Here is a 22,996-nt window from a genome sequence, read left to right as displayed (position 1 = left end):
TCCCCTCGCGCAAAATGTGCCCCCACCCCAATGGAAGACGAGGCCCTACGCACAGCGCGTGTTCTGCGTATAGGGAGGGGCGCCACTGCATAATTATATCTTCTTAAAACCTCAGTTTACCGCTAGCCGTTACCATGGCAACACGATCCAGGCCTTTGTGGAGCTATGACTTAAGGCGGGGATGAAACTCAGTGTAATTAGATCAAAATATTGTGGGTAAGCAGCGATTTTATTTAATTATATTATTCATCCAAAATAAATGATATGAGCGTAATATTCTACTGGAGGTTACTGTGATATCTAAACCAATTTCCACTTTATGAATCATTGAAAGTACAAGACCTCATATAAGAAGACTAATTATAAATTATTTGTCCCTGACCCCGCACTTCACCTTCAGCAATAAGGTATAATAAAGTATTATCTTATCTTATTCGCTCATGCTGGAGCGATGGTGGCTGAAAACAAAGCGGGGGGTGCGGTCTGTCCTGGGGACGGAAGCGGAAATTCGGCCATCTCCTCGTACACTGAAGCTAGAACAGGATCAGTGCATGTTTAATTTACACGCTTGTCCCCCAGTGTGTTGTCAACATTTACACATTAGTTGTCTTCTGAGCGTGTCTCCTGCCTGCTGTCCTGGAGCAGGACGTGTCTTCGCTGAAAGCTTTTTTTTTTTTTGGTCCTCTTGTTAGTTAGCGAACTAATAGCTGCAGCTAGCCCGTTAACTGCTGTCGTGCTAACCCCTCCCAGCAAGTGATTTCCTTCATCTGTCGACAGGCAGGTAACAGTTACCCTTTAATTACACCTGTGGCTGTGTAGAGTTGATGTGTTTGGTCTGTTTCGTGTCGAACAGTTTCCTGTCAGTGATAAGCCTCACTCGCACCGCTTTAAACACTTTGTCAGACTTGGCTGGAAAGTACTCGACAACACTTTCGGTTAGCATTGGTTGCTAGGCGGCTAAGCTAGCAGCACCTAATGACAGCTACTGTCACTTCTGTGCTCGGTGCTTTTAATCTGGTCTCCTGCTTTGGTTAATTTTCCTACATACTCTTGCATATCACATGTATTGAACCTTTTACTGTGCGGTGTCTCCTTAGTTCAGAGTTCACCGTTAACTGACTGTTTGATAGCTATCATGTTGTGCCTTTGATTATGAACCTTATCTGTACCTAGCCTGTCTTTGGGTGGAGACTCTTTAGCCTAGCACGAATGTGTGATAGTGAAGTTTTATTTGGGTGTGTATTTGATCTTTGATATACACCTCAAACTATATAGCCGGTTATTAGTATACATTTGATGTGAAACCTGTTATAGTGGGTATGGTTGTTATGGTTATTATGCAGTGATTCAAAGTGCAGGGTTGGAGTCATTTCTGTGTTTGTGTGGTGATGTAGGAGAAGAGAAAAAGCCTATAGTTACAGTTCTGTGCTGTCTTTGATCCCTGAGTATTTGGCTTTGTTTGATGTAGGGTTTCAAAAGCCTTTGAAGTGACTTTTGCAACGCAATGGTTGACTTTAGGTTATGTAATGTTCTCCCCTGTGAACTTGACCTGCAAAATGTGTCAGACTGAAAAAGCATATAGGTTTACAGCACAGTGGGTCTCAAGAACTTTCTTTAATCTCCTTCATATTTGATATTTAAAATGCACATATACACTAGGGTAGCATTGTTTGTTTGTGTGGAATTACTTTGGTAGACTTGTCGAAAAGTTACTTATAACTGCATATTTAAAACTTGCATAAATTAGGGCTGAAGAATTTTAGAAAATAATCTAATTGCGATTTTTTTTTCCCCCCCAATATTGCGATTGCAATTTAATATGCCATTATTTTTTCAAGGGGTCTCATCATGTATTTTTCAATGAACACAAACAATAAATCAATCTGTTTAATAATAAACAATTTCAGATTTATTTAAACTTTAAATAAATCTGAATTTCAAAGCACAGATTACAACAATAAAGCAAACAAATCTGTGACTTTACCTCTTCAACATATCTAACTAACTTCACGTTTCATGTAAACATGTGGACTGCACTTCTTAAACACTTAGCAGGACAGCACAAGACAGGACAAGAAAGGAAAAAAGTCAGCCTTTGTGATTAGAAAATCGCGTTTTATGATATTGCGATAATATCGCAAATGCAATTAATCTTTCAGCCCTAGTAAAAATGCATAAAGCCCATTTGTTTTTGCCCATTACAATTTTACTAATCAGTTTTTATCATTCATTTGGTGCTTTTATCTTTTATTTGTCCATTTTCCAACACCACTAAACTTTAATTAAATGTTATCTTTATGAGTATAGCATCTCATGCAGGAGTCTCACCATTAAGAGTGATCTTGAAAAAAAAAAAGTATGGAATATTATTTGCCTGCATCTAAAATATTCCATATAAGCACTGCAAATCATATGTAAATGTAAGATATGCTTTTATTTATTTATTTAAAGGAAAGAAGAAAGTAAGATGAACTAGGGATTTTTTTTCCACTTTAGAATTGTTTGTTTTTTGTTATTGGATTTATTGAGAGTTTTTTTCAAGTATATCAAGTTTATTGTATTCAATTGTTGAATATTGTTTTGTTTAGGGTTAATATTTCCCTAACCAATTGGTTAATAATAAATGGATCGGTTTTTTCATACCTGCCGTTGCCAACTATTGTTCTCTGTTTGAGTAACATCACTTCATCAAGACTTTTCTAACATTCTACTATTCAAAAAAATAATACAAGTAAGTTTTCTGACGTGCTGATATCGGTATCTGCCCATATGCAAGGCTGCAATATCGGTATTGCATTGTTAGATATCGGGTTTTTAACTAAAGGCAGAAACAAAAAACACAGACAAAAATTTACTGACGATAAAAACGGGGTATCACGCGATATCATAAAATGCGATTTTCTAATCACAAAGGCTGCAATTTATGTATTTATTTTTATTTTTTTTTTGTCCTGTCTTGTGCTGTCCTGTTAAGTTCAGAGAGTGTTTAAGAAGTGCAGTCCACATGTTTACATGTTTGATGAAACATGAAGTTAGTTAGATATGTTGAAGAGGTAAAGCCACAGATTTGTTTGCTTTATTGTTGTAATCTGTGCTTTAAAATGTATATTTTATATTGATTTAAAGTTTAAATGAATCTGAAATTGTTTATTATGAAACAGATTGATTTATTGCTTGTGTTAATTGAAAAATACATGACAAGAGACCCCTTGAAAAAATAATTGCATATTAAATCGCAATATTGAGGAAAAAAAATGCAATTAGATTATTTTCCAAAATCTGAAAGTTCAGCCCTAGTCACCAGTTAATAACGTCACCAGATGGAGCGGAACAGCAGCAGGTTCTTGATCTGAACTTGTGATCCACATTACTGCTGATATCAGTCCTATTTTATAATGCATCACTGTAACATCACAGCTTGATTGTTGTAAATATCGGTATCATATTTGTTTATAATTTGTATCATTATTATTAGTATTATCTATATCACTTTATTTTTTTACTACTGTAATGTGTGTGTATCTGATCCTTATTTTGAACAGTCTTTTACTTAATTATACATTTTTTTTAACGTTTATTTTTCTTCCATCTTTGTTAAATGTTTTATTCTTTTATTTGTGATTTTTTTGTTAAGTGGCTGTAACAAAAGCAATTTCCCACTGGATTAATAATGGAATTCTGATTCTGATTGATTATTGTGTAATTCACCAATTTTCAAGTTTGTCTGATTTTATTCTGTCACCACAGTTTTCGTCTCCCGGTGTCTGCAACCCTTGGACCGGATGTTGCCCCTGGAAGAGATGGATAAACTGAGACCCAGCGCTCCATGAATGAGTTGCAGAAAAAATCAAGTAAAGGCACCAACAAGAGCGTACAATCCTAATTCTGTACCGTTCTTGTGTTACAGGTGTGTGCAACAGGTCTTTACTCTTTAGTTGATTGTATAGTTGATAGTTTAAGGAGGGTTTCAGATGTACAGTAGTTTGAAGATCTTCCAGCCTTTCGTGCTATCTTTTGTTTTTAACTTAAATCTTATTTTGTTTAGTGGATTTAGCAGGCCTCTGTTTAAAGCTGCATGATTAATCAATATAGAATCGAAATCATTTGTCTTTTTTTTTACAGGGATTTAAAAAAATTCTAAATCAGCCATTAAATCACGTGTAATCACGGCAAGAGTCTCTCTCTCCCTTCACAAACTGTTGAAAAACAAGTTTATCATGATAGACCCACGCTACAACTTCTTCTTTTTTAAATGTGAATTTTGGGAGTGTTTTTTTCTAATGGAAGGTCCTCTTTTTAAAAATGCTGAGGGATTCATTTTTGATTGGGCTGGTTGTTATTTTATCAAACCCACTTGGGATTCAACATTCTTTGTGAAAGCTTTGCAGTTGCACTTTATTGCCAATACAGAAATTAGTTTTCACTCTTTCAATTAAAAGAAAAATACTTGCAATAAATAAATCCAGTGTGTTTTTTTTAAAGGGGAAAAAACTATCAAAATCTGAATTGAAAATCAAGTCGTTAAAGTCAAAAATCTGGATTTTGTTTTGAGCTAAAATCGTGCAGCCTTATGTGTTTTTTTTTTTTTAACTGTTTCTATTTTTTATTTTAAACCTGCTTTTACCCCAACTTAAAACTTTTACTCTTATGCACGTATTTGTTGCACTTTGAGATTTGCTCTAAATGTGAAGTGCATTATAACTATGTGTTATTAATTGATTATTTGGTCATAGTAGTGCTGTGTCTATATAGTTGCATCTGTTAAAAATGAGTATTTGTTTTGTGTCACTGTGTCATACCTGTTTTATTTGCCTTCTTTTTTTTCCTATTTGCACCTCAGATTGCAACATAACTCGACGGCCAGACCGTTGCCATGTCGACCTCATCGCTACGGCGACAAGTAAAGAACATCGTCCACAACTATTCAGAAGCAGAAATCAAGGTTGTGTTTCTTTCAGCGACTCTTGCTTTCTTTTTTATCCACTGCTACAACATTATCAGATGAATCTCTGCAGCATGAAGGACATGATAATCTAATGTTCCTTCAAGAAACTTCCTCACTCTTTTCTCTTGTTACATACAGTACGAGCTTATCCAATTATACCAATCAGCCAGCATTTAGCCTCTACTTCAACTTGTCTTTTGTTAATGATAATTATGTTGATGTCCAGGTTAGAGAGGCGACGTCCAATGACCCATGGGGCCCCAGTAGCTCTCTTATGTCAGAGATTGCTGATCTGACATACAACGTTGTGGCTTTCTCAGAAATCATGAGCATGGTGTGGAAACGCCTCAATGACCACGGCAAGAACTGGAGACATGTATACAAGGTGTGTTGTTTTACATCATAGTGGGATTTCAAGGTAAAATGTATTTGTGTCCCTTCGCCTTTTTTGTTGTTGAAGTAACCTGCTAGTAATAAGGATACGGATATGGTTAAATAAGTGCCTTACAGTCATGGACGAAAGTATTGACACCCCTCGAATTTATATATATATATATATATATATATATATATATATATACACGTGTTTATTTCCTTTATGTGCATTAAAAAAGCAGTAAGAAAAAGGCCAACATTTACATAGTTTCACACAACATTTAAAAATGGACTGGACAAATATGTCGGCACCCTTTTAAAACTGTGGATAAAAACTTTATCGAGTCCATTTTTTTATTTTGTAAAAAATGATGTACATTTTTAGGCTTTTTTGTCTTCTTTTTGTGATTTTTGCAGTGAGAGTGTTTCATCAAGACCAAATATTGGTGATTTAGTCACTTTATTAAACTTGATTAAACATCGATGCGAGTAAACTTTGCACTCCTCAGGATGTCCTGCTTAAGATATGAAGACGCTTGTTTCTACGTATTTACATTTGGTCAAAGGCAGCACTTTTCTCTCACCAGGCTATGACTCTTATGGAGTATCTGATTAAGACGGGCTCAGAACGCGTGGCTCAGCAGTGTCGAGAGAACATATACGCTGTTCAGACCCTGAAAGATTTCCAATACATAGATCGAGATGGCAAAGACCAGGTACGCAAACATCCCTATGGTGCACCGTACATGAGTTACTGTAGATACATGAGATTTCTGGCATCTTGTACAGCCTTCTCAAAGTGACAATAATGTGAATTGAATAAGTTATTTACAGTACAACCTCTAAGTGTGAATTTGGATCTAAATATTCCCAGGGTGTCAATGTGCGAGAGAAAGCCAAACAGCTGGTGACCCTTTTAAAAGATGAAGAGCGATTAAGAGAGGAGAGGATTCATGCCCTCAAAACCAAAGAGAAGATGGCACAGACCTCCAGTGGTGAGCTGTGGTTTCTGATAAGTATTGATGCAGATATTTGTGTTTAAGTTGGGAATAAATAACAGAGTAAGTGTATATACAGTATATATATATGTATATATATATATATATATATATAAATAAATAATTTCTTCTCCAGCCTCCTCAGCCCCGTCTGCACCAAGCATCGGGGGCAGCCTGTCACTTGGCTCCCACTCAGGAGGGGCTGACCCTGAACAGGCTTGGCCACAAAGCTCTGGAGAAGAAGACCTGCAGCTCCAGCTGGCTTTGGCGATGAGTAAAGAAGAAGCAGAACAGGTAAGTTAAACTATGATTTAACCACGTTTTAGTCTAAAAAGGACCTGTGTTCGCAAAGGTATATTAAAGATGGTGTTATTTACTTTAAGCATGTAGTGTTCTCTCACCATTTAACCCATGACCTCCCCCAGAATAGCAAGGACGCTCTGGAGGATGCAGACCTCTCCTATGCACTCACACTCAGCAAAGAGATGCTGCAAAAGGTCAGGGGCAGAGAGTATGTGTAGTCGACTGGAGAGACAGTGCTCAACTATCTATTCCTCTGTCCACTCAAATTCTTACAAATGACCATCAACCATTCAATCAAGAAAATGAATGCAATTATTACCCATTATTTTTTAATTGTACTAGTGTTTTCATTTATAGTAAAAGGTGCTCATCAATCTTAGCCTAACAGAAAGTGAGCACCTGAGCAATTGATTAGCTGATGTGATTGAGTTTGGCAAATATAATCTTAAATCCTTTTTTTTAAAAAAATTGCATTACACTTTGACTGCATGCTCTGATTTAAACTTTTTTCTGCCTTGTTAAAAAAGAAAATCATTGTGTTAAGATTCACATAAAGGATGATGGACTGTAGTTGTTTCAAAAACTTTTCATCAGTTTTTTTATTTCTGTTGATTAAGTCAAATGACAAAAGGCTCATTTTGTCTGTTAAGATGATCAAATGTTCAGCTTTTAGTTTTCTCTAAACACTCAAACTTAACTGAATTTTCAAAATGATCATGTGTCTGTACCAGTGTTGTCTCTACGGTTATATGTGTTGCTTTTTTAAAATTGTTGCGTGTATGTGTGTGATTTGTAGGAGGAGCGACTTCGCAGAGGTGATGATCTAAGACTTCAGATGGCCATCGAGGAGAGCAAGAGAGAAAAGACTAAACCGGAGGAGGTAGGTGTGCACGCATCTAAAGCCTGATATATGCTACTGTGTCATGACCTACGCCGTAGGTATTGCGTCCACGAGGTTAGCCAACTCCACTTCTGCATCGAGGAAACGCATTGCTATGCAATTGGCCACCGTGCTGCTAGAGGGCTGTGTCTGCGTGCTGTTACAGAGGAGCATTAAAAAGCCCTTGTTTATCATCCGGTTAGAGTAAACAATGTTTTATGTTTTTTAAGCATTTTAAAATTCAATTTATTTCTCGATTATTACTGACATACCCAACCGTGTGTATTGTTGAACACAAACAAGAAAACAACGGTTTCAAAACGTGTGCACAGGTGTCGCTACTGTTGTAGGTCATCTGCCAGTTTCTGCTCTAAGCTCGTGTTCATCTGTCCTGCTCTGTTTCACCAGGAGGGTGAAATGCAGGTTTGTGTTACCTTTAATGCGGTTTGATACAATGCCGAGTAGTGTTTCTGTGTGACACCACAAGTCCTCGCGGTCGTAAAATCTGAGCTTTGCATTTAATTGGCCTGGTGGACTTCACTGTGCGCGTGTCTGTCCGCGTATGTTTGAGCTTTAAGTATAAAAGTGTATGGAGCTGTAGACTTTACACATGACGTCATGTCTGCTCCTCTGCCAGCCTCCGCAGCATGTCGCTCATTGTTTGCTTATTTAATGAAACACGTACGCACGCACGCACACACACTGTAGGTACAGAGACGAGACAGAGTAGCGATATTAACAGAAAACACACACTTTTTGTTCGTGATTGGACAATTTGTTGGTGCTTCACAGTTCTGACGCAGAAGTACTGTGTATACGAGGCCTAAGTCTCCGGTCCACAACTTTGTCTGTGATCAGTTGTTCTGTTAACCCTCTGGAGTCATTATTCAATTATACGGTGTTGTGCTCTAGGGTGCCCTGATGGAGCTGAGTGCCGTGGACCCCTGGGGTGCGTCTGCTGCTGCTGCTGCCACAGTGGGCTCTGCTGGCCCCTCCCCTCCACCCACAGTCACTGCCACAGCTGCCGCTGGCCCCTGGGGCTCAGCTCCTACAGACCCATGGGGAGTAGCATCACCGACATCTCCTACAAGTTCGGACCCCTGGGGTGGGGGTGCCCCACCCACCATAGCCCCACCTCCAGACCCTTGGGGAGAGACGGCCAACAGAGTTAACAATGTTGACCCTTGGGGAAGTTCAGGTAAACTACACCAATGGTTGAATATATATGAGCTCTTAGCCAACCAGGTGGGAGGTAATGCAATCATGTGATTCATCCTCTTCACACCATGCTGTTGTTTCTTCCCACCATCACTATCCTCTTTACATTTGTTTTGATATCTTTTTGCTGTTGTATCAATTTTTTCAGCCACTTGCATGTTTTCACTAAGTAATGAGGGAAGCCACCATGGTGGACCCATTCTCCCTCTGTCTAAAGCAGGGATGTTCTCCTCTTGTTTCTACTCAGGATTGACTGAGGCTGTGTCTCAACCAGAGCTTTCTTAATTCTTATCCTTTATCGTCTTCTTGATACTCAAGTGGTTCCCAACCTTTTTCGGGTCGTGACCCCATTTTGATATCACACATTTCTGGTGACCACAGGGACTTTTTTCTTTCTAGAATTCATTTTTGATCATGTTTATTTACTGCATTTTATTTGAACTAGATTTATTTTTGAGAAAGTTAAAGTATAGAATACAATAGTTTGATTTTCGTAGTGTGTGATGTGTTGATTTGAAAAAGAATGATAATTTAAAGGGGACATATTATCTCCATTTGTTCTAAGAACCCCAAAAACAGCTTCATTTTCCCTAACCCGCCTGTTTTCTGAAGATTTAGCCTCTGAAAAGTCACTTTCTGACAAATTTGAAAACAGAGCTGTTTGAGTGGGCGTGAAGTGTTATTTTGGGGGTTTTTTTACCAATTATTACTAGACATTTCAGGCTACCCCACATGGAGTCACAATCCTAAGGTTGAAAAACACTGGGTTACTCCTTAGTCTATCTTTCACCTCCACTGAGCGTAGTTGTAGAGCACATAGAATCTGGTCTCATTGGTTTCCTGGTGTGTAAACAGTAAACACGTTGTAGAGATACAGAACAAAGCACTGCTGTTTGACCAGCCCAGCCTCCTGCTCCCTCTTTGTTGTGGTTTTGTACCTGTACAGTGTTTTGTTAACCCTCCCTTCCCCTGCGTCTCCTCCCCTCCCCTGTAGCTGTGACCCCCCCCAGTGCTGACCCCTGGGGCCCCTCAGTGCCACTCAGCACTTCCTCCTCGGGGGGAGACCCCTGGGCACAGGACGGGCCTATCCCTGCCTCTGACCCAATCATCTCTGACCTCTGGAGTGGCCCTGCCAAACACACTAACGGCACAGGTACATTAACACGTAAAGTTACATGGAGTGGAAAACACAGAGAAACAACATGCTCTACATGTCAACATTTTCAGTATCATGCACCCAACTGTGGTCCTGTCTCACATTTCATCTTCCTATTGTGTGAATATTCCACTTCTGTTTTGTTTGTATCAGTGGTTTTGTTTATGTATTAGTTAAAGATTTCTGATAAAACATTCCCACTCTGCTTTTTCGTCCTCAATTTCATAATGTTAGGAGACCCAGAACGTCGAGGGTCTTCGACAGCAGGCTGTGACAGCACTGGATCCCCCGTTCCTTTTGACCTGTCCTCTCTCGGTTCTTCACTTCCTGTTCGTAAAACTCCAGAATCCTTCCTCGGCCCCAACGCTGCCCTAGTTGATCTCGATTCCCTGGTGTCATCTAAACCGAAACCCAAGCAGCAGCCGCCGCCTCCCTCCATTTCCTCATCTTCAGGGCACAACCCCTTCCTGCAGAACACAGGTTTGGAGAAGCAAATTTGAGCTTTGTTACTTTTTTTTACAGAAAACAGGACAGTAATTATGGGGTTTGTCATGATCAACAGTGTTTGATTCCAGTACTATAAAGTGAAATGGTGTTGGACTGTTTGACTGAAGAACATGGTCAGATTAACATTAAAACCTTGATTTGTCAACCACTTCAGTTTAAAATCTGAGAAGAATCAATCAAATTATTGTTTTTTTTTAAAAGATTTTAAATGTTCTCTTTTTTTGTTATTATTATTGTTTTATGTGTGTGTTTTTTAATGGAAGAGAAAAAAAATGAATGAAATAACAGAGTCCCTAAAGTGACATGAATATATATATTTTAGGTGCTCACGTGAATTTTGTGTGTGAGCTCTGCACAGCTTTTTATGAGCGCTTAAAAGTTCTACGTGAGCGTGTAAAAAATAGCTTATGTTGCATTGTAGTAATGCCAGTGTTGTATTTATTATTTTGCTGGTGCTGATTTTTCACTATATCAATGTGTACGTGGTTAACATCAACAACTCTGGCGTTACCTCCATGTAAGTGACTCCAACCCGTTTATTTTGGGCTCGTAACAAACTTTTCCACGAGCGCGTAGGTTTTATGCCCTCGCATGGAATATGCAAAACTTAATCCATGAAAATGTGTTTCTTTAGAGCGTCCGTATAAAACTGTACTACTAATAGAAACGAGACAAACTGTTACGCTGACTAATTATGTTTCAACATGAGTTGAAGAAATTGTAATGTAAGATATTGAGGGCTTGTTACAGACTAGATACTGTATAAAGGTAAATTTAACCAAAACCCAAAACAATTTCATCAGGGTAACATAATTATTGCCCCACACAGATTTAAAAAAAGGTTCTTTCCCTAGAAGTTAAAAATACTTAAAAGTGCAGTTTGAAAAAATACTTTGATTTTGAATAGTGGTTGTTTAATCAAATATATATTCTTATTTAAAGGTCGGGTAGGGGATTTTCTCCAAATTAATAAAAAAGAATGAAGAAAATCCATTATCTGTAGCAGCTGTAAACCTGTAAAAAGTTCAACCAATGAAAAAATACGGTTCGTTTTTTTAACCAATCACGTCTCCCTGTCTACCTGCTCGTTCTCGACCCCTTACATACACGAGCCCACACTCAAAGCGCGTCACTGGTGAGGGACTTAAAACAGAGATTTTAGTCACATTTTTTAACATATATAATGATAAAGTTTAGTGTTTACTTACTGCTGAATGAGACATGAGACGTTGAAGTTTCTACACAATACAAGCGATGAGCTGAGCTCTGCTTCTGGAGCAGCGGTGCTCGTGCATGAGTGAGACGGAGAACAGGGGGGAGGGGGTAAAGGCGGAAGCTACATTCAAAATCACGCTAGTTTTGGAAAATCACCGACCCTGCCTTTAAAGAAGCTCATATGCTCAGTGACAGATGGAGGCATAAAATAATTAGTGTTGGATATAATTTATACTGATGGCATCTCGTTTTGCTGTCCCAGGTTCGTCTCCTGCTCCTGCCATGGCTGTGACTCCAGGCAGTACTATCTCCAGTAGAGGCGTGTCTCCTACTCCTGCCTCCTCCAACCCGTTTGGTGTGGCTCCGTCCCTCACCTCCATCTCCCCACAGCCCTCCTCCCTCGGCCTGAGTGGCCTCCGCACCAGTCCCGTGCCTCCTAATCCCATGCTGAGCATGGTACAACCAGGAATGGGCATGGGTCCCATGAGTGTGGGTATGGGGTCCTCAGGAATGGGTCTGGGCATGATGCAGGCCAGCCCCATGGGCATGCCCTACACTGGGCTCTCACCTATGGCCCCAGCGGGGTCGGCCCTGCTGGGTCCAGGAGTGGGGCCCCCTCAGCTGATTTTGGGTGGGCCCACTGGTACAGGAGGAGTGATGGGAGCTGGAGGACCCATGGGTGGTGGTGGTACAACGGGGGCGAGCACTAACCCATTTCTTCTCTGAGGGAATGTCACCACTGTTGGGTTCACCTTTCAGACCCCTGTCAGACCTGCTGCTCCTTGTTGTTCACCCCCCCCTCCCCGCCTCATCACAATGTGTCAAAGAAGAATAATGTCAACATCTCTATATTTAAAGAAAATGAACATCAATCTGTTTGTAATAATTTTCCTTTAAACGCATTATTTGTTTTCAGATTATTTTTCCACATTCACTTCCTGTCACGTCAACAATGACTCTGTTTGGGTGGAGAGATACAGATCTATTTATTTTGCTTCAAGCCAGTTCTGTGATGTACTCATGTCCTTTATATTTTCAATCAATTCTGTGTCTTGATATGAAGGTAAGTCAGAGGGTTTGAATGAGTGGCACTATTCTAATACTACTGCACTGAGAGAGAAAGACAGAGGTGACAGAGCCTTGAACACATTGAACACAGACACTGTCGTAGCCACTGTCGCCTCTTTTTTCTTCCTCCACAATGAACACAAACACTGAATCTTTAAAGTAAAGCGAGCATGTGAAGGACATTTTTACCAAACTCCAGACTGAAACGTGGACTGAAAAAAAAAAAAAAAAAAACAACCTGTGTTAACATTTCAAACACAACGTGGTCACACCTTTTCAACACCTTTAATTTAATGTCAAATTGTAATTTATTTTCTTCTAATTCTTGTGAACAAAAATAGAAAAATGTGATGATGCAGTTTTAAGTCAATTATCATTTTCCTGATGAAAGTGAAGAGAACTAAAATAAGCTCTGACATTTTTCGACTAATGGGAATTAATGTTTGTTGAATGTGTGTGTGCAGCCAAAGTTGTGATTGAGAACATAGATATTTTGAGTATGAGGCCATTTTCATTGTGCATTAATCATGTTTTTTTTTGTCCAATGTAATTTCAGATCGAATTTTTGTTTTTTGGAAGAAAAAAAAAATATTTTAAACATTGGGATCTCAAGTGGTGCAAATTACTTACTTTAATGACCTTTTTTTCTTTTTGATCCAATGCCGTTTTCTTCTAAATCACATTTCATTAAAAATCCTGGTGTGCAGGTGTACCGTTGTAAAACTTTTCCTTGAGTTTCATCCACCTGTTTTTGAAGATGGAGAGCTGCCAATGCTTTAAGAAAAACAGCTTATTTCAGAGAATGAAAGAATACGGACAACATAAAATGCTCTATGATGTTCTTTTAATTTCCTTAAATATTGTTTTATATCAAGAAATATATCTTTTATCGGATAAGGTTGAATTTTGTGTGGTCATGACTGTGAACATTCACCTTTGAAAAGTAAAATTGAAAAAAAAAAAAATTCTAAAGAAATTTATGAAATAAAACAAAACATTGTATTTGTGTTTGCTGTTATTGTTTTATTCCTGCTCCCATGTGCAACATGATAATACTGGACATCTAACGGACACCAAGCTGTCTCCTGCATACCGTAGCAAAAGCATAGCGATACAATGTGTGAGTTGTGCAGGACTTTTATCATGTACAACAAAAACTTTCAGTCAAATGTGACAAACTGTTGTTTATCTCAGAAGCTAAAGCATTTACTGCAGTGAAGTGGTAGAGTTCCCCGTCAAAATCCAGTCCTAGAGGGCTGCTGTCTTGTTCTGACGTACGCGCATGAAAAGAAGTCTTTGTAGAGCTGAATGATGAATTATTGGTTAAACTGATGCGTGATGAAGCAAGAAAAAAAAGGATCTCCAGCTAGGTTTCCAAGTCCCTGTCAGACATTAAAATCCAGTAGAATTTTATTATTAAGTTGTCAGCGAAAATATTTAATTAAGCAAGTAAAGAATCCCAGTCAAAGTCGTCTTGGATCTCCTCACTGTTGCTGTGCAGACTCTTCAGAGGAGGGTGACCTCGGGCTGTCATTGGCTGAGGCTGAGTCCCTGCTGAGGACAAGCAACCATTATTTCAACAATTAATCACATGATCTTAAAACGTAAAACATATGTTGGTAATACTTGAAGTTTTTTTACATAAAGAGCTGTCATGACATGACACCTGTCATTAGCAGGAATAAGGTGTCATTAAGTGTCGTTTGTTACCCTAACACTAACCTTAACCCCACTAGATCCCTCCACCTAACCCAAAAATGCCAACATAGCTCCAAAGGTGTCATGATTTAGCAAATGACACTTAATGACAAACTTCATGAAGCCTTATTCATGCTAATGACAGATAATGACTATAATGTCAGCCTAATGTGTAAAACTTTAAATAAAGTGTTATCCATTTGTTTTACATCATTTAGGAGTTTTAGGATCCAATTGTGTCCTTTCAGTGTTCAGTGTTGGTATACACCCACTCTGTTTTATCTCAACTACTCCCATCTTGCAAATGTACCATCAACCACGGCTAAAGGGTTTGCTCAGTGTCTTCATTTTGGTATGACCTTCATCATTGCAACAATATCTTATACTTGAGATATTTTTGGTTTTTCTCAAACAACACATCATTATTACTCACTTACCCTGTCAGAATAACTTGACCTTGTCATTAAATGATGAGGAGCTGGTCCTCTGTAGTGATGCATTGTATGTAATAGTCCATAGAAATTCAGATCCAAAAGTGTCTGAAGTAGGGCTGGGTAATATATCGAGATTAAAGATATATGGCATTTTCCATTTTAGTGATATGGGAAATTTCAATATCACCTATATCGATATACTGTATACAGCTTGTTTTTTATTAAAATACTTGTTTTAGGAGTTGCTGATTTCTCTACTTCTCAGAACAGCATTAAAAGCACATTTAGATGGATTTCTGAGTGTGTCCTAACCCAGGCCTTCCCCTAAACATCCACACTACAGAACTCACTCACACATGCTGTCTCTTATAGTCTGGTCCGTTAGGCGAAGAATTGTGCCAATTTGTCAACAAGCATGAAATTTGGTTTTTGACTTACTTGAAATCTGGCGAGAGCCGGAGCCAAATCTCAAAGGGTTCGCCAGTGGAAAATCCAATATGGCGACTTGTGAATATTTAACCTTTATGACCAAAAATGTCTTTATTTTCCAACATAGAAGCCTGACATCCCAGATAAAGGTTTTCTTAATTGATCAACCAAATCAACTGTTTGTTAGTAAATGTGCTTGTGTGGCATTTTGCATCTGCAAATTTAACCCTGAATTGTCTTTCTGGTCAGACTTCATCTAAATTATAATTATCGAGATGTATTTCGTATATCGCTATTTTGAGATAAAATATTGAGAAATTAATTATGGTCCATAAAGGGATAATATCTCTGATTTGAATTCTCCAAAGTGAGCATTAAGATGTGGGCTTTCAGTGCATCCTTGTTCTACATTAACTCTTGAGTTATGGTCCAGGTCTCACCAGCTGTGGCTGCAGGCTGTGTTTGCTGTGCTCTCTGGTGGCTGGGTCCTGGCATATGGAGCGGCCTGCGGGGCGGCTGTGGCCCGTTGAAGGGAGGAACGACAGGGGCGTAGGAAAGGGGGGAAGGGTGAGTGAGGCTGGCCAGAGTCGGGCCATGGTTAGGGGTGAAGGGTGGTGATTGCACAGGGTGGGGTGCACCGAGGGAGACAGGAGAGTTACTTCCAGAAGTGATCATGCCTTTGTGGGTGAAGAAGCGGTTTAGGGAGTCACAGAGGGAGGTGAAGAGCGCCGGATCAAGAGCCCAGTCACACAACTCCGCCTTCCGCATGCTCTCCAATAGGTCTGGGGACAGTCAATGAATGAATGATTGAATGGGAAAAAAGCTTCTTTCCAACATTTGTTGTGTTTTGCAAAGTCTTCACAAATGGCGAAACATCTTCCTAACCAGAGCAAATAAACTCAAAACAATTATTCTGGTATTAAACAAAATAATAATCTAGATTCAGGGAGTTCATCCAGTCTGATCAAGCCACAGTCATATAAAGGATTGGGCAAGAAAGCATTCAGGTTTGCAGCTCCTTTTCACTTGACTACTTTACAATCTAAACTAAAACAATGAAGGAGTTTAAAGCCTTTGTGAAATCTTTCAACTTCAATGAGTTTGACACCCCTGGCCTAGGTCTACACCTACTTACACAAGGTTGGATCTTCCTGGAATCTATTCCATCAAAGTAAAACCTTGAAGAGTACACCAGTCTATTGCACTCTTGGAATTTTAATCATCAAATGACTAAGTGACAAGAATCTGAGCTCCTCGTAAACCAAGGATTTGTTAGAACTTGACAATGATTAACATTAATTTACAGTTGTGGTTCTGCTGGACAGGCCATAGTTCTGTATCAATCATGTGTTGCCTCTCCAATACTAAGGGGTTTTCTTATGAAGCTGTGCAGAAGTTTAATGAGTTTCCATTTGAACAAATGTGGAATACTTGAGTAGGGAAACATACCTGGATGACCGGACAGGTCGATGTTGGCCCAGTTCAAACTACTTGCTATCCGAAAACTCTGCTTTAGAGAATCTTGGTTACTGAACCAGTCGGGTGGCACAGCTAAGGAGGAGGAAAGGAAGGCTGCTTTAGAAACAGATCTTTATTCTGTGTCACATGTTAAAGTTAGACTCACTGTATTGTGAAAAACGCTCTGTCCCAGGAAGGTGGGCAGGTGGTGCAGGTGGTCCAGTTGACGTATGAGGGGATAGTGGGAGCAGTGTTGGAGTGTTTAATGGGGTAATCTCGTTATTTTGGACGGATAGGGAAAACGAGTCAGCTAGAAAGGAAAAAAAAAATTACTAATCCAATTCTTTACTCATACAGATGTGTGCAGACGTGTAATACTCACACTGCGACCCTCTCATGTCTTTCATTGTCTTAACCAGTGACTTAAAAGATGCGTACAGATCTGGTAAGTTAAGCTCATCAAAGGTGAAGCGCATAGCAGGTTCAGTGGAGGGGTTAACAAACCCAGGAGAGGGGGCAGCAGCAGGTGCAGGATGTACCTGAGCGCAGCTGGGTGTGGTACCAATGGGCAGGGAGGAGGAGGAAGAGGAGTTTGGAGTGTAGGAATATGTGGAGACAGAGACAGAACCTGAACTGGCAGGAAAAGATAACACTGTATCAGGGAATGGGGGGGTTTCCCGAGATGTAGTGGCCATGTTAGCCGTAGACAAAGGTGTAGCAGAAGAGGTGGGGTTGGAAAAGGTGGAGGCAGGAGGCTGAGTTTGAGGGAAAGAATTGAAGGATGACACAGGCACAGCAGGAAGGAGCCCAGATGTTGGGGACACGGATGTAAGAGGGAGACTGGAGACAGGGCTCGGTGTGTAGGGGGACGTTTGCTGCAAAAGACAAATACATTTTATCTGTTAACCATCAGGGAAGAAACTTTGGCAAAGGAAAGCAGAAACAGACTCTACCTCATGTGATGGAGGACCGAGGCAGGCTGGGGGGGCTGAGAGCTGCTGGATATCCACCATGGGCTTTGACTTCTCAAAGTCTGGATTTGATGTTAGCTGTGGTTGTTGAGGGGAGCAATGTCTCTTTACTTTTGTCTCAGATGGTTGATGAACCTGAAACTGCACAGATTTGGGATTTTCAGTTTGAAAGAGGAAGAATACATGCGGGTGTTTGTTTCAGATTCAATGTAAGGATCTGTCTCAGTTATTCTAACTCTTGACTCTTAAATGGAAACAACAAACCTCTATCAATTCTGACATTAACAATCTAATATCAAGATGGTATAATAACACAGAGATACATATAATGAAGATTCTTGATAATTGTTCTTAAAAATCAGGGTTTTCTTAGTTTCTCTTTACATCTATAATTCCCTGTGGATACATATGGTGAGATGAACAATCCCAGTGTGCACCTGGAGAAAAAAAACCAGCAACAAGATAGTATGCAGGATATGCACATTTATTATGACTCAATAAAATCAAAGGTTATTTTTGTGATTTGACTATGCCATAACAATCAACTTCACCTTGCTGACCAGCTGTATTCTGTTCTTCGAGGCAAGGAAAAGCTAATTTATTTGTGTCGTGCATTTAATACAAATGCAATTCAATGTGCGTCAACGGAATCTAATATTATTTGGCTTTGGTCCTCATGATATTCACACACTCTCCTTGTTTGTCTGTTTTTTCCTCCCCAGCAGGCTGAAAGCATGTAATTTAACTACAGACCCTGTGTGATTGTTTGTCCTCACAGATTCACTGCCTTTTACTCTTTGAAGGTTTGTAAAACCTCCAACACTTTGTAAACCTTTAATAGGATAAAGCAGGTATAGTAAGGTGATGGTGGGTTCATGTAAGACAATTAATGTTGAATGACAAAAGTAAAGAACTAAGGATGTACCTCCTCTGCTGGATAAGGACGTTTGGGGGCTCTAGCTTGATTCACGTCTGATGGTCCATCCATAGTCCAATAAGAGCCCTGAAAACCCATATGAATCATTTTCACTGTTGAATACAAAATCAAGTCTACAGTATTCCAGTTAGAATGTGTGTTTTAAAAGTTGTTCACCTTGCCAGGATCACTTTGAGGTCGAGGAACTTTCCTGAAGCATTTATTCAGTGACAGATTGTGTCGAATTGAGTTCTGTTAACGTAAATGAGATAAGTTCAAGTGTTACTAACAGATCAAATCTATTCCAGTATTGTGTTGTTTTATTAGTGCACTGGTGCGTTGTAGCTGGACTGTAATGCATACCTTCCAACCACGGCCTGCACGGCTGTAGAAGGGGAAGGTGTCACTGATCCAGGTGTAGATGTCATTCAAGCTCAGCTTCCTTTCAGGGGCAGCTGCTATCGCCATGGCGATGAGAGTAGCATAGCTGTGAGGGGGTTTACCTTTACAGGTAGGGGAGGAAGGGTCCAGCACTGGGGGCAGGAAGTCCCCCCTCTCCCTGGCTTTGTCTCTCCTCTTCTCCCTGTCGCCTCCTACTCCTCCTCTCTCTTTGCCTGAGCGCAGGCTGCTGAATCCCAGTTGAGGCAGCCAGTCGATACTGGTGAGGCTGGAGTCCAAGTCAGAGGACATTGTTTTCTTTTTCCTTGTCCAAAGTCTGAAGGATTGGTAGAGGATGTCATGGATCAGCAGGAATTTCTACATTTTGTTTATTTGGACACTGAACAGATCTGAACCAACACTGAGCAGCTCCACCAAGAAACTCCTTTACTTCCAGCCTCCGTCTTTCAAACCAGCAGGTTAAACACAAGACGCTCTCTGTTGCAGTGGAAACTTTCCATTCACAAGCAGAGCCATGACACCAACATGTTTACATGCCTCTTTCTGGTATACCCTCTACCGACAGAGCAAGGAGAATGGTTTGCTTACCTTTCTAGGGTCACTCAAGGCCCGAGGCCTCATAAGTGTCAATGTTTAATCTTGTTATCAGCTGTGGACCAATGTTGACAAAAGAATATCAATCCTTCTTCTTCTTCAGATCTCTTTCTTCCACGTGCAGATGTTCACAGAGCGTTTAATTACACCTTCGCTTTGGGAGAGTTTGTGTAACTTTGGAGAAACATACACAAAAACTTATCGGTTTGCTTCCTTTTCCTCCCTCCCTCCTAATTCCCCTCCCTTTCTGACTTTACCAGTTACGTCACCCACTCCTCCCACTGTGTGACATCACCCTGTGAACTGGCCACACCTCTTGAGACTTTCAAGTTCAGCATGTTTAGATGTTCATGTTACAGAGAGACACATTTAATACCATGTTGTCCTCTTATCAAACAATAACCACTTTGTTCATTCAGAGATAAGAACCCAAGAGCAGAACAGGACACAATAAAAGTAGCAGAATTGCTTTATTACTGTGGAGACTGTGTCATAGTGTTGGAAAATGTGATGTTAAGTGCAATGCAACACAATGACTGAGGACAGTTGTTCTACAGAGCACTGAAGAAGGCGAGGAGGCCCGTGTCAGGAGACGGGTGAGCCATCAGCTTCTGAATCTGCAAACAACAAAGATGACAACATGCATTAGTCAGTTTCCACTGAACGTCAATTATGGCATGTTCACACATGCAGGAGGAGGCAGGTGTACGACTGCAACTGTTGCTTGTCCTGTATTATCATCTCGTAACTTGGAACAAGAAAACTGTGGCTTTATTTTGCAATGTTTGGTTTGCACCTCGTTGAAGTTGGGGTGTTTGGCGTCCTGAACCAGCTGCAGCAGGACGGCCTCTGTGGTGGTGAGGAACGCACCGCTCTGCTTCAGTCGAGACAGAGCAAACAAACGATCCGTCTGGCTGAGGGGGAAAATAAAACAGGAGAAAGTTTCCCACACAGACTGTGCAGTGTTTACAGTCAGGCTTCACAAATATTTTATACCATCACTTCATTACACAGTTTAATTTGTATGAAGACTCTGTTTCAAGTTTCAGTACAAAAATGTGTAAACACTCTTTTAGCCCTTTTAGTGAATTTAAAATTAAATTTCCATGAAACACAATGAATATTTGCTTGATTTAAATTGTTTGGTAACACTTTACTGAAAGTTTTATATACATAAAGGCTGAAATTATGCTGTCATTATTATGACATGACACCTGTCATTAGCATGAATAAGGTGTCATGAAGGCTGTCATTAAGTGTTGTTCGTTACCCTAACCCCACTAGATCCCTCCACCTAACCCCAATGCCAACATAGCTTCAAAGGTGTCATAATTTAGCTAAGGACACCTAATGACAGCTTAATAACAGCCTTCATGACACCTTTTTCATGCTAATGACAGATAATGACAGCAAAATGTCAGCCTTATGTATAAAACTTCATGTAAAGTGTTACTAATTGTTTTTTGTGCTTTGTGTGCCTTCTCCCAGTTTTTTCTCAATAATGGTTTTATTAACACATCTACTGTAATCTACTTTGTGTGATGAATATTGTTGGTAATAATTCTCGAAATATTTTTTACAGACTGTTTTTTTTTTTTTTTTGCCTCATGATGAGGATCTAATACCCAGGTTTTCATCGACATGATAATATTGTTAGGATACCTTCTTGACGAGACAGCGTCAGCCACAATGTGTACCTCCATTCCTTTTTCCAGCAGATCATAAGTTGTGCACTGTGCAAAATGACAAAAGATAAAGATAATGTTTTTTTCCTAAACTAATACAACACAACATGGAAAAATGCACGATTGCATCACCCAATAATTACCGGTAGCTGTGTTGCCACAACTCATTGCTACTATTAGTCCTTTGTGTTGTTTGTTTTATTTACAACAAAAACAAAAGTGTGCAGATTTCCTGCTGTTGAGACAATTTTGCATATTGCATACTTACTTACTTACTATAAAATACTATATTAGGTTTGAAAAGAGTCATGCGGTCTTACAGCTATGCAGGCGTGAGTCTCGATTCCACACAGTATGGCTCGCTTTGGGTTCCCCAGTGTCTCCAGCTCCTTCTCCACTGCCTCGATCATCATGGTGAAGGATGTTTTAGCGTGAGCCGTGAGGCCTTCTGCTCCCAGCTCTGGCACTGTGGGTCCCAAGCCTTTAGGGTACTGCTCAGTCAGTATGGGTGGGATGCTGAGAATACGGCTGGCCTGTGTAGGACGAGAGAGAGAGAAGAGAGCTGGTTAACCGTGAACAACTACACATCACTAGTAGGAGGGCGTGTGTAACCAACCTGGAGCAATCGAGCTGCATTACTGACGATGTTGGTGAACTGAAAGATGTTGGGTCGAAACTTCTCCTGCATGTCGCACAGGAGGAGTACGGTGTCTTTGGTGGAGAGCCGGCCAATGTTTGCCACTGCATGAACACAACCACAGAAAATATTTTAATCCAGTATTAATGGCAAAACTGCAAACATCTTTTTTTTTTTTTAAATCTCAGCTGCTCTCTTCTCTAATTGTGGAAAAGTTGGGGGGAGTCGTTCTCATTTTGATGATGATTGTTTTTTAAATTCAGAATTATAGCACATATTTTACAACCATTTGTCATATTAAAATACTTCAATAACATCTAAACTATAAAGGAATAATTATAGTATTTGCCATAAGGAGGTTCACTTATAAATGTATTTTTTGGTTGGTGTTGTATTTTATTTGATTATATCATGTTCATTCCACTTCACTGCAATTTCTGCAGCACGTTGCGTTTCTCCATTACAGAAAAACCCAATAAAACCCATATGTTTGAAAAAAAAAAAAAAAAAAAAAAAAATTGAACTTGTTTAACATTAAAACATCCATTCTCAGTATTTATTTGCTCTAACAGATTACAACAGAAGGGAACAGCATATTTCATTGATTTATTAGTGCACATGTAGTGGAAAAACAACAAACTTAATCACATAAAATAAGAAATAACCTGCAACAATTACATTTGCACCACATGAAATTCAAAGGATTATAAAGGGATTTGTGACTTACTGGTGTGTCTTCAATGGTCCCAAATGTGTGAGAAAAGTTGAAGAAAAGTCCAAAAGGGCTGTAAAAGGTTTAATCATCTGGTTAATGTGTCACTATGAGCAGGTTTCCTACCTGTTTAACCACAAACCAGATATAAGTAACAACAAAATATATAGGTAACAATTCAAAAACACAATTACACATAACCAAATGCAAACGGATTGATAACTACGATTTGATTTCGTGTTAAAACAAACACATTAACAGCAAAGTTAACAAAGTAAACACTGACCGAGCTACTGAGTAGAGGGCGCAGAAGACCACCCGCCTCCAGTGTCACGATAACCAATAGAATACAGTCTCAAGCTGACTGACGTTTATTTTAACCAATAGCAGAGCCAGTT

General features: G+C 39.7%; 3 protein-coding genes across 10 annotated transcripts; 1 reads left to right on the top strand and 2 right to left on the bottom strand.

Annotated features, from left to right (window-relative positions):
• The first annotated feature begins 477 nt into the window (after positions 1 to 477).
• Positions 478 to 13,388, top strand: epn1a (epsin 1a). 7 transcript variants are annotated; one of them, XM_028470001.1, is made up of 13 exons: positions 479 to 777; positions 3,748 to 3,851; positions 4,841 to 4,942; positions 5,266 to 5,330; positions 5,908 to 6,036; positions 6,195 to 6,315; positions 6,455 to 6,612; positions 6,744 to 6,815; positions 7,418 to 7,501; positions 8,414 to 8,699; positions 9,714 to 9,872; positions 10,110 to 10,355; positions 11,860 to 13,388. In XM_028470001.1, the coding sequence occupies exons 2-13, from the start codon at positions 3,827 to 3,829 to the stop codon at positions 12,321 to 12,323; spliced, it is 1,911 nt and encodes a 636-aa protein (XP_028325802.1). In that variant the 5' UTR covers positions 479 to 777; positions 3,748 to 3,826; the 3' UTR covers positions 12,324 to 13,388. The 7 variants fall into 7 exon arrangements, with proteins under 7 accessions (XP_028325804.1, XP_028325802.1, XP_028325801.1 ...); XM_028470000.1 differs by having other exon boundaries at positions 479 to 781; XM_028470004.1 differs by having other exon boundaries at positions 480 to 781; positions 3,748 to 3,907.
• Positions 13,389 to 13,667: 279 nt separating this feature from the next.
• Positions 13,668 to 19,817, bottom strand: foxj2 (forkhead box J2). 2 transcript variants are annotated; one of them, XM_028470005.1, is made up of 10 exons: positions 19,559 to 19,817; positions 18,935 to 19,286; positions 18,749 to 18,823; positions 18,581 to 18,658; positions 17,638 to 17,796; positions 17,067 to 17,559; positions 16,851 to 16,994; positions 16,676 to 16,777; positions 15,667 to 16,008; positions 13,668 to 14,219 (listed from the first exon to the last, which is right to left on the bottom strand). In XM_028470005.1, exons 2-10 carry the CDS (start codon positions 19,259 to 19,261, stop codon positions 14,107 to 14,109), a joined length of 1,833 nt encoding a protein of 610 aa, XP_028325806.1. In that variant the 5' UTR covers positions 19,262 to 19,286; positions 19,559 to 19,817; the 3' UTR covers positions 13,668 to 14,106. The 2 variants fall into 2 exon arrangements, with proteins under 2 accessions (XP_028325806.1, XP_028325807.1); XM_028470006.1 differs by having other exon boundaries at positions 13,668 to 14,216.
• Positions 19,818 to 20,015: 198 nt separating this feature from the next.
• isoc2 (isochorismatase domain containing 2) lies at positions 20,016 to 22,980 on the bottom strand. Its single transcript, XM_028470007.1, has 7 exons — positions 22,885 to 22,980; positions 22,614 to 22,671; positions 21,866 to 21,990; positions 21,570 to 21,782; positions 21,227 to 21,297; positions 20,361 to 20,478; positions 20,016 to 20,181 (listed from the first exon to the last, which is right to left on the bottom strand). Coding segments are annotated over exons 2-7 (594 nt in total). The 5' UTR covers positions 22,615 to 22,671; positions 22,885 to 22,980; the 3' UTR covers positions 20,016 to 20,115.
• Positions 22,981 to 22,996: the final 16 nt, after the last annotated feature.

This window comes from Gouania willdenowi, chromosome 16, assembly GCF_900634775.1.
Source record: "Gouania willdenowi chromosome 16, fGouWil2.1, whole genome shotgun sequence".
Taxonomy (NCBI): Eukaryota; Metazoa; Chordata; class Actinopteri; order Blenniiformes; family Gobiesocidae; genus Gouania; species Gouania willdenowi.
Note: the sequence above shows the minus strand (reverse complement) of the source record. Positions and strands in the feature narration are given on the sequence as shown.

Excerpts from the sequence above, each read along its gene's own strand:
- epn1a (XM_028469997.1), top strand. The coding sequence starts at position 4,874 with ATGTCGACCTCATCGCTACGGCGACAAGTAAAGAACATCGTCCACAAC. Across the intron at positions 6,316-6,454 it reads GATGGCACAGACCTCCAGTG|CCTCCTCAGCCCCGTCTGCA; the intron begins GTGAGCTGTGGT and ends TTTCTTCTCCAG. Across the intron at positions 6,613-6,743 it reads GTAAAGAAGAAGCAGAACAG|AATAGCAAGGACGCTCTGGA; the intron begins GTAAGTTAAACT and ends GACCTCCCCCAG.
- foxj2 (XM_028470005.1), bottom strand. The coding sequence starts at position 19,261 with ATGTCCTCTGACTTGGACTCCAGCCTCACCAGTATCGACTGGCTGCCT. Across the intron at positions 17,797-18,580 it reads GTCCTTATCCAGCAGAGGAG|TTTCAGGTTCATCAACCATC; the intron begins GTACATCCTTAG and ends AAATCTGTGCAG. Across the intron at positions 17,560-17,637 it reads TCGGTCCTCCATCACATGAG|CAAACGTCCCCCTACACACC; the intron begins GTAGAGTCTGTT and ends TGTCTTTTGCAG.
- isoc2 (XM_028470007.1), bottom strand. Across the intron at positions 21,783-21,865 it reads ATGCAGCTCGATTGCTCCAG|GCCAGCCGTATTCTCAGCAT; the intron begins GTTGGTTACACA and ends CGTCCTACACAG. Across the intron at positions 20,479-21,226 it reads GACGCTGTCTCGTCAAGAAG|CCAGACGGATCGTTTGTTTG; the intron begins GTATCCTAACAA and ends TTTCCCCCTCAG.